Source organism: Primulina huaijiensis, chromosome 11 (assembly GCF_012295235.1).
Source record: "Primulina huaijiensis isolate GDHJ02 chromosome 11, ASM1229523v2, whole genome shotgun sequence".
Taxonomy (NCBI): domain Eukaryota; kingdom Viridiplantae; phylum Streptophyta; class Magnoliopsida; order Lamiales; family Gesneriaceae; genus Primulina; species Primulina huaijiensis.
This window is the reverse complement of record NC_133316.1, coordinates 22,989,629-23,002,665: the sequence shown is the minus strand read 5'-3', so window position 1 is coordinate 23,002,665 and position 13,037 is coordinate 22,989,629. Positions and strand designations below refer to the sequence as shown.

The following is a 13,037-nucleotide window of genomic DNA, read 5'->3' as shown; positions in this document are numbered from 1 at the left end:
CAACCATACCGATATTCACAATAAAAAGTAATACTTTTAGCATAAAAAGCAATATTTTTTCATGGATGACTCAAATAAGAAATATGTCTAAAAAAATACGACCTGTGAGACCGCCTCACACAAGTTTTTGTCATAATAATAATAATAGGGGGCGTTTTTAAACCACGACACAAATTTATTCTGCGCTCTACCCACCAACCATTACCCCTCATATCATCATTACACTAATTCACAAATTCATAAATCTCTTCCCCTCTTCAGATACTCTTTCAAAACAAAATCATCTCAAATACTTCTCTGCCGCAATCTCTATCATCTCACCTATTGACAAAACCATCTCAAATACTTCTCCGCCGCAATCTCTATCATCTCACCTATTGAACTTTGAGTCAAAGTACATGGAACCTCACTCTTCTAGAGTGTCGTTCAGTTAAAAATGTAAAAAAAAATTGAGCTAAACTATGGAGGTGGCCATTGAAGAGGACTAACCTTAATGTTTAGGCTTAGGAATAGGGCTCTGCGTCGCTTCCCCGACGAAAGATTGCGAAAACGGAAACAGACGTGGTGAAGTTTAGACTGGCTTACATTGTGTTCTGACAGTGGGCCGGACTATCAGATAAGTGGGCTAAAGTTACACTGTAGAAAAAGTTGAGCTCACCACGTGCCGAAATAAATTGTTATTTTTACTTATCTTCCACCATTATTTTAAATATATATATATGGTAACGGGGTCGATACTGAAGTACGTTATTGACACCTAACAATCTCGGGTGGTAACGTTGGTGACGTGTTGTAATGATCCGATTTAATTATATGTTATCTGACGATAATTAAGAGTAATTATTTTAAATTGAGGAATTTAAAATAATTAAGTCAAATAATTAAATAGTGTGTTTAAAATATGTATTAGAAAATATCGGGCTATAGACGATATTAAAATGCATATTTAAATTTTATAGCACATGAGAGTTGGAATAAAATAGATCGGGTCAAGTTTCGAACCACAAAAGAAGAAAAGATAAACACAAATATAATATTATATTATGATCGGTTGAGATCCGTTATATATATGATATGATATGATATGGTGTTCTGGAGATGTTTGGCTACCTTGATTCGGTCCGGCTTAGGTAGTTGTTGGCTTCGAGGCTGGGCCATATCCCAGGCACGATCCGCTGAGTCGTGGACCAGCTCGAACATATATGTATGATTGTTGATATCGATATTTTGATTCCTGATATCCTGATTTCTTGCACCTATACATGCATTGCATCATTGCATTTCTATGTCATATATCATGATTTTTTGATGTCTCGTACTGGGGTTTCTGACCCCCGAAAAAGGGCTGTCGTGTCTTTTGTGTGTGGACATGACAGGTGGTACATGTGGTTCGACCTCAGGCGCTCGAAAGGAAGCCTCAGGAAGTACCAGAGCTCCTTGAGAGTGGGTTCAGTTGTATTTAGGTACTGCGTGGTGTCGATGTCTCGCATATATTATATGTATATATCTGGAGGATTGTTTTATGTTATTATCGAGCCTTGTCGGCTCTATGATATTTTGGTTTGTATCTGTAATGATTGTGTCTGGCTGGCACATGTTTATGTTGTTGTGTTTATTGAGGGCATATGTCATTTATTTTGAGTATTTAATCTTCTGGTATGTCTTATTTATGAGATGGTCATGCCGAAATTTTTATATGCCCAAACGCAAATTTTTAACTCACTTTTCCGCTGTTTACTGATTAATCATGATTGCATGTTAATAAACTGTGATTAGGATAACGAGCCCTCACACGTGCTACTCGTGTCCGATGGGTCAGCTTCTATCCTTGCTCAATGGAAAAAATGTTGATATCGTCTACATTCTATAAATTATTTATATATAACTAATGGAAGTTGAGTCTGTTTTTTTAAAAAAATTAATCGAATTACACTAAAAATTAATACAAAATTGTTTTCAATTTAAAGTTTTATTTAATTTAAAAGATAAGTGTATTTAGAAAATTTTTTTACTGTAGAATGTATAGTGAATTGAAGAGTTTTTGGTGAGGCAGTGAATAGGAAATATAATATTAATAATAGAGTAGTTTTTTGTGAGATGGTATCACAAATCTTTATCTATGAGACGGGTCAACCTTACCGATATTCACAATAAAAAGTAATACTTTTAGCATGAAAAGTAATACTTTTTCATGGATGACTCAAATAAGAAATATGTCTCACAAAATACGATCCGTGAGACCGTCTCACACAAGTTTTTGTCATAATAATAATAATAATAAATGTTTTGATATCTTCCGAGCTAGTTACTACGATGAGTTACTTTTAACTTTATATAATATTATAGATATAGATAATCGAGAGCAAATTGATTAATACAGCTTGTGAATGAAGTTTAAATTCACGTTTAATTTATTTAATGTGTTTGCTTGGGGATAATTCTAAATTTATGGTTTAATATAAATTTAGGAACATAATATGTTATTTTTTAAAAAAATTAGAAATATTAGTGATAAATTATTATTCTTTTGTGAGTGCTTTTTAATTAATTTATATTTAATCATGTTTAAAGGAGTCTTCACTTTTTAACAGACTGGTGATTATTTTTATTTGTTTAATAAAAGTAGATTATTTTTAGGTATATAAAATTTGAATTTGTAGTTGCTTGATTAATTTTCAGCAATATAATTTGGACAAATAACATTTTTATTTATTTTTGTTTCTCTTTATGCACGGAAAATATAAGGAAAAAATGAGGAGGTAGAAGAACGGCTCTTTCAGTGGGAAGCACCTGAAAATTGGTAGCTTTTAAGTAGAATAATGGATGGATAGACACGGAGAAATGGCAATTCTCTGAGAGATATATCGGAATCTGACAATGGAAAAGAGAGATAGGGAATGGGAATTTCATCTTCGATCACTATCGTCCAGTGCCAGAGATTCCAACTACGCCACCGACCCGGCTTCCGATCCTTCAATCCTCAATTCCGTTGAGTTCCCTTCCTTTTTGGATGAATAGGTATATACGGTTGCCTAAGTGTACGTTTTTCTGTGGATTGATTCAAGTTTGTTTGAATTGCGTAGATCAAAAGGCTATATGAACTTTGTAAAAGTGAGAATTCAGAAGAGCTAATTGCTAGGGTTTACCCGCACCTGAACAGAATTTTTCAACGCTCCGTTGCGTCGATTTCCAAGACTCAAACCTCCAACGGCCTTCTTTTGCTGGTACTTTATTTTTGTTGTTGTTTTCGTTAATTTTATCATGCCGTCAAAATTTGAGCATTTCTTTTATAAATATTGCTGATATCAACTGGATAATCTAAATAGTGAGTTTCCGGGAATATTTGTGGAAAGGTTCGATTTTTATTTTATAAAAAAAACACATGTAACCGAGAAATAAACTACTTAAGAGAGGCTACCGTGCACTCCATCATCCAGTAGAGAAACAAATGAGATCAAAATCAGTAACAAAGAACAATGTTATGTCATCGGACGTCAAAAATTGTAGAAAATTGCAATCTGTTTTGAAATCATTCTTTTGTTGTGAAATAAGTACTGCTGTTCTTCCCATTTGATGGCGAATCTGATCCATTTTAATCCGAATCATTTACTCATACTCCAGGCTGTCATCCTTTGCCTTTCAGGTCATTCTTCAATTTTTCCTTGATTTTGGGGATGTCATTTTACACGATGCTGATCCTAGCCTTAGAACATTTTTCCGCTCATGTTTGAGCCGGTAAGGGGAAATTCATATTCTTTTCTTGGCAAAATAAATATAAAAAATGTGGGATATTACTTGTGCATCTGTCCTATACTCATACTATATGAGAGCTGTGTGCTATATTGAATGGATGTCCAGTGCAAAAGTAGACAGAGATTGGCAAAGTTAATTTTGTAAACATGAGATTAACTAAATTAGGCCTTCTGGTTTCCTAATCCTCATTTTATCTGTGGAGATTTGGGTTGCATTTAGATTTACCTAGAGTTAGTCTTGGATGTCCTCATTGTTATGTCAATGAATATATATTGGTTGTTCATGATTGGATTCCTAATAAATTAGATTACCCCATTTTTTTTGTCATTGGAATTACTATTTAATCTTTTGTATCTATGATAGTATGCAGCAGCAGTTTGAACTGACTACAGTCTTTTTTCTTTTTTTACTTTTGAAATTACCAAGCAACTGAAACTGGTGAATTTCAAAATATTCTAAAATCACAACGTGTTTCTACGTTCTTTCTTTGTTTTAGTTTATTCACTTTTTCTGGTGTATAGGAATCATAGTTAATGCCAACTCAATTATATCTGTTTTTCCACAATCCATTTGTTAATGTCATGTTATTTACTTAAATGATATCTTATATCCAGTCCAATGGACTTGGATCTATAAATTTGATGGTCATCATAAACATGCCCATTTTGGATTATTCTTGTAGTGAATTTGCAGACCCTGATGTTGCTGAAAAAACTCTTGAATTTTTGAACTCAAACAAAGGAAAATTTCTAAGATCCTTTCCTACGTTACTTCCACAGGTATATGGTTTGAGATAAATTCTTGTAGATACTATTTGTGCATATGGTTTGAGATAAATTATGACTTTTACCGATTGTGGATAAAATGATGTTGATCATGTGCAGTAGATGACTGTGAGTCATATGATTAAATTCTCTCAAGAAAGAATGGTTCCAAGAGATAGAAAATAGAATATCTTCACTCCCATTCCCCTTACAGGTTTGGGCTAACTCCCCCCATTTATTCTCCGACATTCACTCTCTCTAATTTCTAGATATTTCGAGTTTCCCTACTTTGGTCCAGTCCACTAACACCCCTTAGCCCAAACCTGTAACAGAATGAGATTCAAGATTTGCATTAGCAACAAAGTGATAACTAACTGAAAGAATCGTAAGTGTAGTATATATTTTTGTGTTTATAAGTGAATGACTTTCAAGATTTGTGTAAGCAACAATGATAGATAACCGAAAGAACATTAATTCACTAATTAAAGCACTACTTTTCTCTTTTTATGTCTCGCAGCATGGTATAGTCAATTATTAATGTATTTTGTTAACATGCAGTTTTTCCCATTAATGCTGAAGTTGATTGCATGGAATGGAGAGAAGTAAGTCTCCTCCTACCACTTTCTTCTTTGCTATCCACCAAAATTCAAGGTGGTGAGTGATAATTATTGATGAAATGTCACCCAAGTAAATGGTTTTCTGCCACCACTGGGCTTGTCTCTTGCATGTAGTCAATTGGTCTTTCGGCTCTGAATTTTTTTCTTTGTCATGCAGATTAGAAAATTTATTCATAAGAGTTTTTGGTGGATTCATCTCTCCTGGATCCTTCATTCCCCTTTTCCCATCGCTTGTTGACTTACCTAGTGAGTTCATTTATCTTGATTTTGTGACAACTATGATCTCTGGCTTGCATTCATTAGCATTGTGGAAAGGGTTTATCTCATGTAGTACCTGCGGTGCATCGGTGTTCAGAATATGGCTTTCAAAGTCTCTATATGAGTTGACCTTATAGAAGCTATTATCTGAACCTTTTAATTTAGTTTCGGAAGTTGTTGTTCCTTATTAAGCTTAAAAATGAAGTGTTTTTATACTTGAAGTGCTAAGCTTCAGTTTCATTGGGGAGTTATCTACATAATTTATGTTTGTGGGTTCTTTTATGGTTTTTAAGCTCAGTTGGTGAAGAAAAAGTAGAATTAAATCATTTTCTTTATTCTTCAGTCTTTTGCCTTACGTTATTATGTATCTGTTAGATACAGGATCTTATTGGCGCTCACACTGTCAAGTATGCGGGAACAGAACTACCATTGTTTTGACTGAAGATCTGTTTTGTGTAAATTTTGTTGCTCATAATTTTACACAATGACATCTTTCTTTATGTCTTGACTAGTACTGGTTGTGGCACTGGAAAAGGTTGAAAGAAGTTCTGGGTCACTTGTTGGAAGCAGCATAGCTTCAATTCAGAAAAGTGCTGCACCTGAGGTCTGGACAGAACTTCTTGAAAATATACCAGTTAAATTTCTGCTTGATGATAATAACCATTGTTTGTATACAGATGTTGCTTGCACTCATGGATGAAGCATATACAGGATCAACCATTGGAGTTGGTGGTGCAGATTCTGAATCTGAAGATAGCACTACTATGACTGTTGACCCTATCTTTCTTGATCTCCTCAAGGATGAGAATGATGGCCTTTCTGTATGGTACTTTCTGTGTAATTTGTTGGATAACCAAAGTATTTGGTCTATCATAATTAGGCCGTGGACTGTTATAGCTTTTCCTCTGGTTTGTTACTTCAATTTTGGTTGGCAATATCTAATAACTACTTTTATCATTCCATGATTGTGCTACTGCAAGTTAGAGCCAATGTTTGGCCTACTAATGTTTCACACACCTTTTATTCAATTTTAATTTTTGTAAGATTATGTGATTGTTGGTTCGTTTGCGCAAGTGCGTCTCCCGTTTTCCTAATTTTCCAAGCAATTTGATTTATTTTTCACCATTAAAGTAATTATGATCCTGTTCTAGATGAAGGATCAATTGAGCTACTAGTTTCTAGAAATTTTGCTTATTGGTATTTAAAGCAACATGGACTTTTATACTATTTTGTTTGTAATGTTATTGGTATTGCTTAAAATTATTAGGGAATATTTGTATATTTATATATTCTGTTATTCTATGATTGAGTCTTTCTTTGGTTAAAGTTTACCTGGGTACCTAATGTTTCTGTCATTTTGATGTTTCAGGAACGTCATTGGACCTCTCCTACCATGGCTGCTATTTTGCAGGCTGTAATTAATACCCCCCAGTCTGATAGATTGAAAGAAGCACTTAAAATAGCCCCACGGCTTCTTGATTCGTATTTTGCTTCAGCTGTTTATGATGCTAATGATTGTAGGTTAACTCCTCCGTGTATTCTGTATTGGCTTTTACTTGAAATGAGATTTAAATAGCTACAAATAATCTGCAGAACTCCATATGTATGACAATAAGTTATTCCGTCAGATTACTTTATTGATTCTGATTTATATCTGTGCCAGCTTTAATCTGTGCTTTGATTCCTCTGCTAATGGGTAGATACTCGTCACTATTTCCTGACAAGGCGTTCTCATATGAGGTAAGAAAGTTTCAAATGATCTATTCATTTTGTGTGTATGTGTGATGCAAACTTTTACTGGGAGCTTGTATTAATGTGTAAACAATTATACTTCACAAAACACCATCATGACTTCTAGTAATTCAAATCAGCAGAGGTTTTCTAATTATGTACCAGTGACGTTGAAAATGCCCTGTGATTCCCAAAAAAAATTAATTATAATAATTTTCTCCTTGCCTACTCATATTCACGTATACACAGTTGTGTAGTATAACTTATTCTTCTACTTGGGCTCAGGGAGATTTTACTTAGCAATATATTATATGAAGCCACACGTGTATACCTGCAGGTTCAGAGGAGGCTTGTAGAATTCATGCTTGCTGCCTTTCAACGTTCTCCTCATTTCATTGCACTTCTGAAGGTATCTTTATTTCATTGCACTTCTGAAGGTATCTTTAGAGTCGATCTTGCTTTAAATTATCTGAAGGTGGCATATATTTTCTCTTATACTTTCTCTGAGAGGGTTTCTAACAGTGTCGTACTTCTATGGCAACTCAAAATAAGAAAGTTGTCTGATGATACAAGGCTACGTGTGCATATGCTCTATTAATGAGAAATAATAATTGGATTTTTATTGCAGAAACCAATTGTGAACAGGCTTGGAGAAGCTTATGACAACCCTGCGAAGGTCAGTTCAAACTGCGCTTGCACCTATTTTCTCTAAATTAATGGTGATTCCTCAATGGTCAATGAATGATATTCTGTTCAACAACATTTATGAATCTTGTGTAGACTGAGTTGGCTCTACAGCTTTGTTGGGCTATTGGCGAGCATGGAGGAGGAGGTGGAGCTCACAAAGATGAAGGTCGCGAACTTTTTGAGAGCTTGGAATTACTCCTATATGAAAATCTTTCTTCAAGGTATATTATGTTTTCCAAGGTACTTCCCATCAATTGTCATTTTCCATTTACACGCTGATGATTTTCTTGTCCTTTGTTTTTCTTCTCTTTTTGGTGTGTGAAAAGTCGTCTGGGATTTGGTGAAGCTTCCCACAGTTCTGGTTTTAAAAAATCTTCTCAGTCGAGGCTCCTCTGTTTTGTGGTGACGGCAATAGCAAAACTTGCCACTTTTCATCGCGAATTACTTCCAAGGGCTCGTGTGTCGTTGGCAAAGGTTAGAATAGTTTTACTCCACACGTACACGAAGACTTAAACAACATCCAAAAGACAGTTAACCTCTGGCTTAGACTTTTGTGTGAAATTTGCAGGTTGCTCGCTCACGAATTTCTGATGCAATGGTGTGGAAACGCGCACAAGATTGTTTGAGTTTGATGAATGAACCTGCTGTGTGTATGTCTATTTTGGGACCTGTTCACCCTTCAAGTGAAGTCAAGCAGTATTCAGGTATCGTCAACTGGGACGAAGGCAGCACGAAAATGATTGCTCATATTCCGTTCTATATTTTAGGTGGCCAAGAAGGTACATATTTCAATGCAAAATCTCATATTATGATTTGAATCTGAGCAGACCGCAGTACTCGCAACTTGTCAGATCTATGAATTATTTTTCCCTGTTACAGGTCCTCCTTTCCATGATTTTTCGTTTGGAGAAATTATTCCAAGGAAGTAGGCATTATTTCTAGTTTCGTTAAGGTAAAAACCTGAAAGGTAATATGCATGCCAGAAATAAATGTTTTTGTCCCAGGCAGGTGTGATGTGGAAATTTTGTTATTAAAGTATGGGACAAGTCTACTGTTTTCAACTTTAAAAATCATGCTGTCTCGACAAATTATTCTTTGAAGCCACCACCATCTACTAGGTTTCCGTGGTGTAGTTTCCATTTCCCTACCCCACCAATGTATCTAAAATATTACTTTATCGAATAAATTTTTTCAATTCACTTTCAGTTTTTAACTTGTTTTCTAGTACAATCGAGTCCTTTTCTTTATTTCCAGAAATACTTTACGATAAGTTGTATGGGACATGTGGGCCAAAATTGAGTTGATGTAGCACAAAAATAGTATTAAATATTTATTAAAAAAAATTACAATGATCTCAAGTACTTGACTTTATTCAGCTTGGTGGCCTTATTTAATACTTTTATATACCTTTGGTTGATGAAAATTATTTGCGCAAGTTAACTCGACCTAACGACGACCTTTAAGAGAGAAAAAATCACTGTCATTCGAAGATAGCGGAGTCTAATTTCCTTTACTAACTAACAAAGAAAGGCCATTTCGAAAAACTACAAGTTTTCAGTATTTGTATGGTAGAATGTTTTTTTACATTAAGATATTGGTAGAATTTTAGTTACAATAATAATTAGCAAGGATTTCAAGCACACAAAGTGCGAGCAGCGCATGGCTGGGAATGTGCACGTCGCGAAACAATCTACTCAAGCCACACTTGTGTAAATGACGTCATCCAAGTCACGTTTATATTAAATGTGAGGACATGATAATAACTATCTAGAGAGGATATCAAATTTTTTTTCCAATTTTACTCTTATATGATATTAATATTTATTCTTTTGTTTTTTGTTTTAATTTCAACACACTCTTTTATTTTTATTTATTTTTATTTCAACAATTCAAATATCAATTTAGTCCCTCCATAATTTGTCAAATTTCACTTTAATCCATTGATAATAATAATAAAAAATATACACACGCATCGCGTGTGCATAGTAACCAGTTTATTTATAAAAGATGAGCACGTTAGACTAATTGTTTTAACATTACAAATCACATCAAAATTTCATGTCAAAATTGCAATTACTTCATTTATGCTACTTATTTATTTGACAACCTATTAAAAAAAAAGTAGGTAATATATATTTTTTAATTATTTAAATAAAAAATTTATATAATTATCTCGAATAACTTGGAAAAAAAAAGTAAGAAAAAAAGCCTAGATCCCACATGAAACAAGGATCAATAAAAATAAAAAGATAATTTCAAATTCCAAATTTCACATTAAACAGTATAAAATATAAAGTATGATCATATATACATGTAATGCGTACATACACAATCACTAATATATATAAAGAAATATACCTAATTTCCCGTACAAATTGTTGACGCTTTCACGCAGTGCCACAATTTACTAACATCACTTTCTTTCTCTGTGTTCACGAAATTATTCCGTCTTAAAAAAAATAAAAAAAAAAGTAGTGTAGTCGTTCGTTTAAAATAATAAACTAAAATTGCCGGCTATATAGTTTAGTCTTAAAATATATGATATAATTATACTAATTAAATTATACTGGTCCGATCCCAACATATTATAAAAAAAACTAAACGATACATCTAGAATAATTATAATAATCCAATTCCAACATCTTGTAAAACTAAATGCATGCATCTGACATATTCGTCAAACATATTTCTTATATATTTATATATATATATATATCAGAAACTCCTGGATATTCTTAAATATTAATAAGTCAAAATTATTTATATATTTTAAAACCGATAATAATAATATTTTAAATCGTAATTAAAAAAATCTAAATAATAATAATATTATTATTATTATTATCGACGGCTGCATTGAGTCAGATGCAACAGGTGATTTTGTCGAAGTGACTCATATTTTAAATCGTAATTAAAAAAATCTAAATAATTTTCTAAAACTAATTGCTTTTTTTTTTTTATAAATCTATCAAAATTATTTGAAATTTTCCAAATTAAATGGTTAAAATTGTTAATTAATACACGAGGTAGACCCAATTAATCATCATAATCGGCTTCATATTTAATTTGTTGCAACAATGTTGTCGGTATACGTCGTGTTCTATTGTCCTTTGGCTTCAAGAGTTCGCAGGTGAAATGGAAATAAGCACAACATCATAACACGAGGGTCGGCCGGTGAATTTTCCTGATTTTGCATCTATTTCTATGCTCTCCCCTAATTGTAGGGTAACTTATTTGTCCCACCATATACAGATTTACAATTTTTTATTATTAAAAAAAAATCATTTGTTACTTTACTCCTTATGTTATAATTAGTACCATATATATTGGCTGCCAGGTATCATAAATTGATGTACTAAACAATATGACATCTTATATATATAAAGCGGTATGGCTCTGCTCGAACTAGAATTTTAAACTCTAAAATCTTTTAATATTTTAAATTGATCTAACCGGGTTAATATCATATTATTTCAAAATTATACAAAATTTATATATAAATTTTTTTAAAAAAAATTGGGTCACCCAGGCTAAAGTCCGATACACAAGCATGTGGCTCAACCCCTGTATATATACACCCACACACACACACACACATTACCTATGGAAATTTTAGGGGAGATAACATTTTTTGTTTCGTATGTGATTTTTATATTTTTCATTTTGTTTCATGTTATCAGTCAATTCAGAGTTTTAATACACTCATTAACTTGCATTTTTTTTTATTTTAGTCCTTTAATTTTATACATGAATAACTAACATGGCGTCAGATGTTGCCGACGTGCCAGATGTCACATCAAACTTAACGAGAAATGACCTAAATTACAAAACAAAAAAGTTCAAGTTAATAGACTAAAATCGTGAATTTGCTGATAACATGATCAAGAATTAAAATTGATCACATGACCAAATCTCTGCCAAAAATATATGTATGCATGCATGAAGTTATGAAGCTATCTCATACTAAACTTCACTGTATGCAAGTTCCCTTTTGAGTGTTGTTGACACTTGAAGCCGCCAAACTTTGATAGGTAACTAATATATGTGCAGTACACCATATACATTGTAATTACATTAATCGAATTAATGTGTGTGTGTGTGTGTGAATGTCGATGTAATTAAGGTTATATATATATATATATAATAGATTATGAAAATTCTCTATTAAATTTGCCTTATTTGAATATATGAAACTATATATTTATGATTATATATTTGTATCTGCACGAAAACCAGGAACCACTGTCCTAATTGTTCGACATCATGAACAGATAATAGTTGATTTGGCATGTCAAATGTTTCTTAAGCTTTAGTTTGGTTCTTAAGTCAATAAATATATATTTGGCATAGATACTTTGGGTCACGTATATCTGTTTTCAAAGGTCAGAACTTCATCTATTCTATTTATAAATTACAATTATTTTGGTAAGATATTATATTAAATAATACTGTTTGATTTGATCGGAAGAGTACTTTTAATCTTCCCTATTGTGTGTCAATCTCAAAACAATCCATAAACTGATTTATGTGGTGACGTAACTACATGATACATACTTTTTAAATTGAATTTTTTAACTTTTCATAATAATTTAGGTTACTTTATATGAATGTACATTAAAATTTTTACTCTCAAGTTCATTTGAATAACATTATGAAAGGATTATATCGATAAAGAAAAATGTTATATGTTACAATAAGGGTTACGAATAATGTTATAAAATACATTTACAACGACAAAATTAAGTACTCTACATTTTATTGGAAAAAATATTTTAAATACGTGTTTAGGATAATTTTGTTATTTCAAATATACTTTATAACTCAATGTATAATCCTCACCCATAAAAGGGACAATTATTATGGGAAATGTTTATGTCAAATGTCAATTTCTTCCAAACCTTACAGACTAGTTCGAAAGAGAAAGGGAAGATAGAAAACAAGATTTGGCAAATCTCAGCCAATAATATTCTAATCTCACACCACAAAATGCCGGACCCCATCACAACAAACGCACATACAAACATATATACATACATACATACATACATACATACATATATATATATATATATATATGCTGCACGCCTACCGTGCACACTTATGTGAGCACCGATGAGGTGTCATTCACCTATTGGATGTGATGAAATATAGAAAAATTGTGCATCCAATAGGTGAGTGACACCTCATCGATGCTCACATAAGTGTGCACAGTAGGTGTGCAGCATAT

At 32.7% G+C, this 13,037-nt stretch overlaps 1 protein-coding gene across 3 annotated transcripts; it reads left to right on the top strand.

Moving 5' to 3' along the window:
- Nucleotides 1-2,724: 2,724 nt before the first annotated feature.
- Nucleotides 2,725-9,009, top strand: LOC140988274 (uncharacterized). 3 transcript variants are annotated; one of them, XM_073457294.1, is made up of 16 exons: nucleotides 2,727-2,988; nucleotides 3,084-3,224; nucleotides 3,644-3,735; nucleotides 4,436-4,532; nucleotides 5,076-5,119; nucleotides 5,292-5,380; nucleotides 5,905-5,996; nucleotides 6,070-6,213; nucleotides 6,762-6,909; nucleotides 7,056-7,132; nucleotides 7,461-7,532; nucleotides 7,752-7,799; nucleotides 7,922-8,031; nucleotides 8,137-8,284; nucleotides 8,379-8,589; nucleotides 8,690-9,009. In XM_073457294.1, the coding sequence occupies exons 1-16, from the start codon at nucleotides 2,878-2,880 to the stop codon at nucleotides 8,737-8,739; spliced, it is 1,674 nt and encodes a 557-aa protein (XP_073313395.1). In that variant the 5' UTR covers nucleotides 2,727-2,877; the 3' UTR covers nucleotides 8,740-9,009. The 3 variants fall into 3 exon arrangements, with proteins under 3 accessions (XP_073313396.1, XP_073313395.1, XP_073313394.1); XM_073457293.1 differs by having other exon boundaries at nucleotides 2,728-2,988; nucleotides 7,904-8,031; XM_073457295.1 differs by lacking the exons at nucleotides 7,752-7,799; nucleotides 7,922-8,031; nucleotides 8,137-8,284 and having other exon boundaries at nucleotides 2,725-2,988.
- Nucleotides 9,010-13,037: the final 4,028 nt, after the last annotated feature.

What these genes read in the sequence shown, in the direction of transcription:
- LOC140988274 (XM_073457293.1), top strand. Translation starts at nt 2,878, where the DNA reads ATGGAAAAGAGAGATAGGGAATGGGAATTTCATCTTCGATCACTATCG. An exon ending in ATGAGAATGATGGCCTTTCT is followed by an intron (nt 6,214 to 6,761) that starts GTATGGTACTTT and finishes TTGATGTTTCAG; the next exon opens with GAACGTCATTGGACCTCTCC. An exon ending in ATTTCATTGCACTTCTGAAG is followed by an intron (nt 7,533 to 7,751) that starts GTATCTTTATTT and finishes TTTTTATTGCAG; the next exon opens with AAACCAATTGTGAACAGGCT.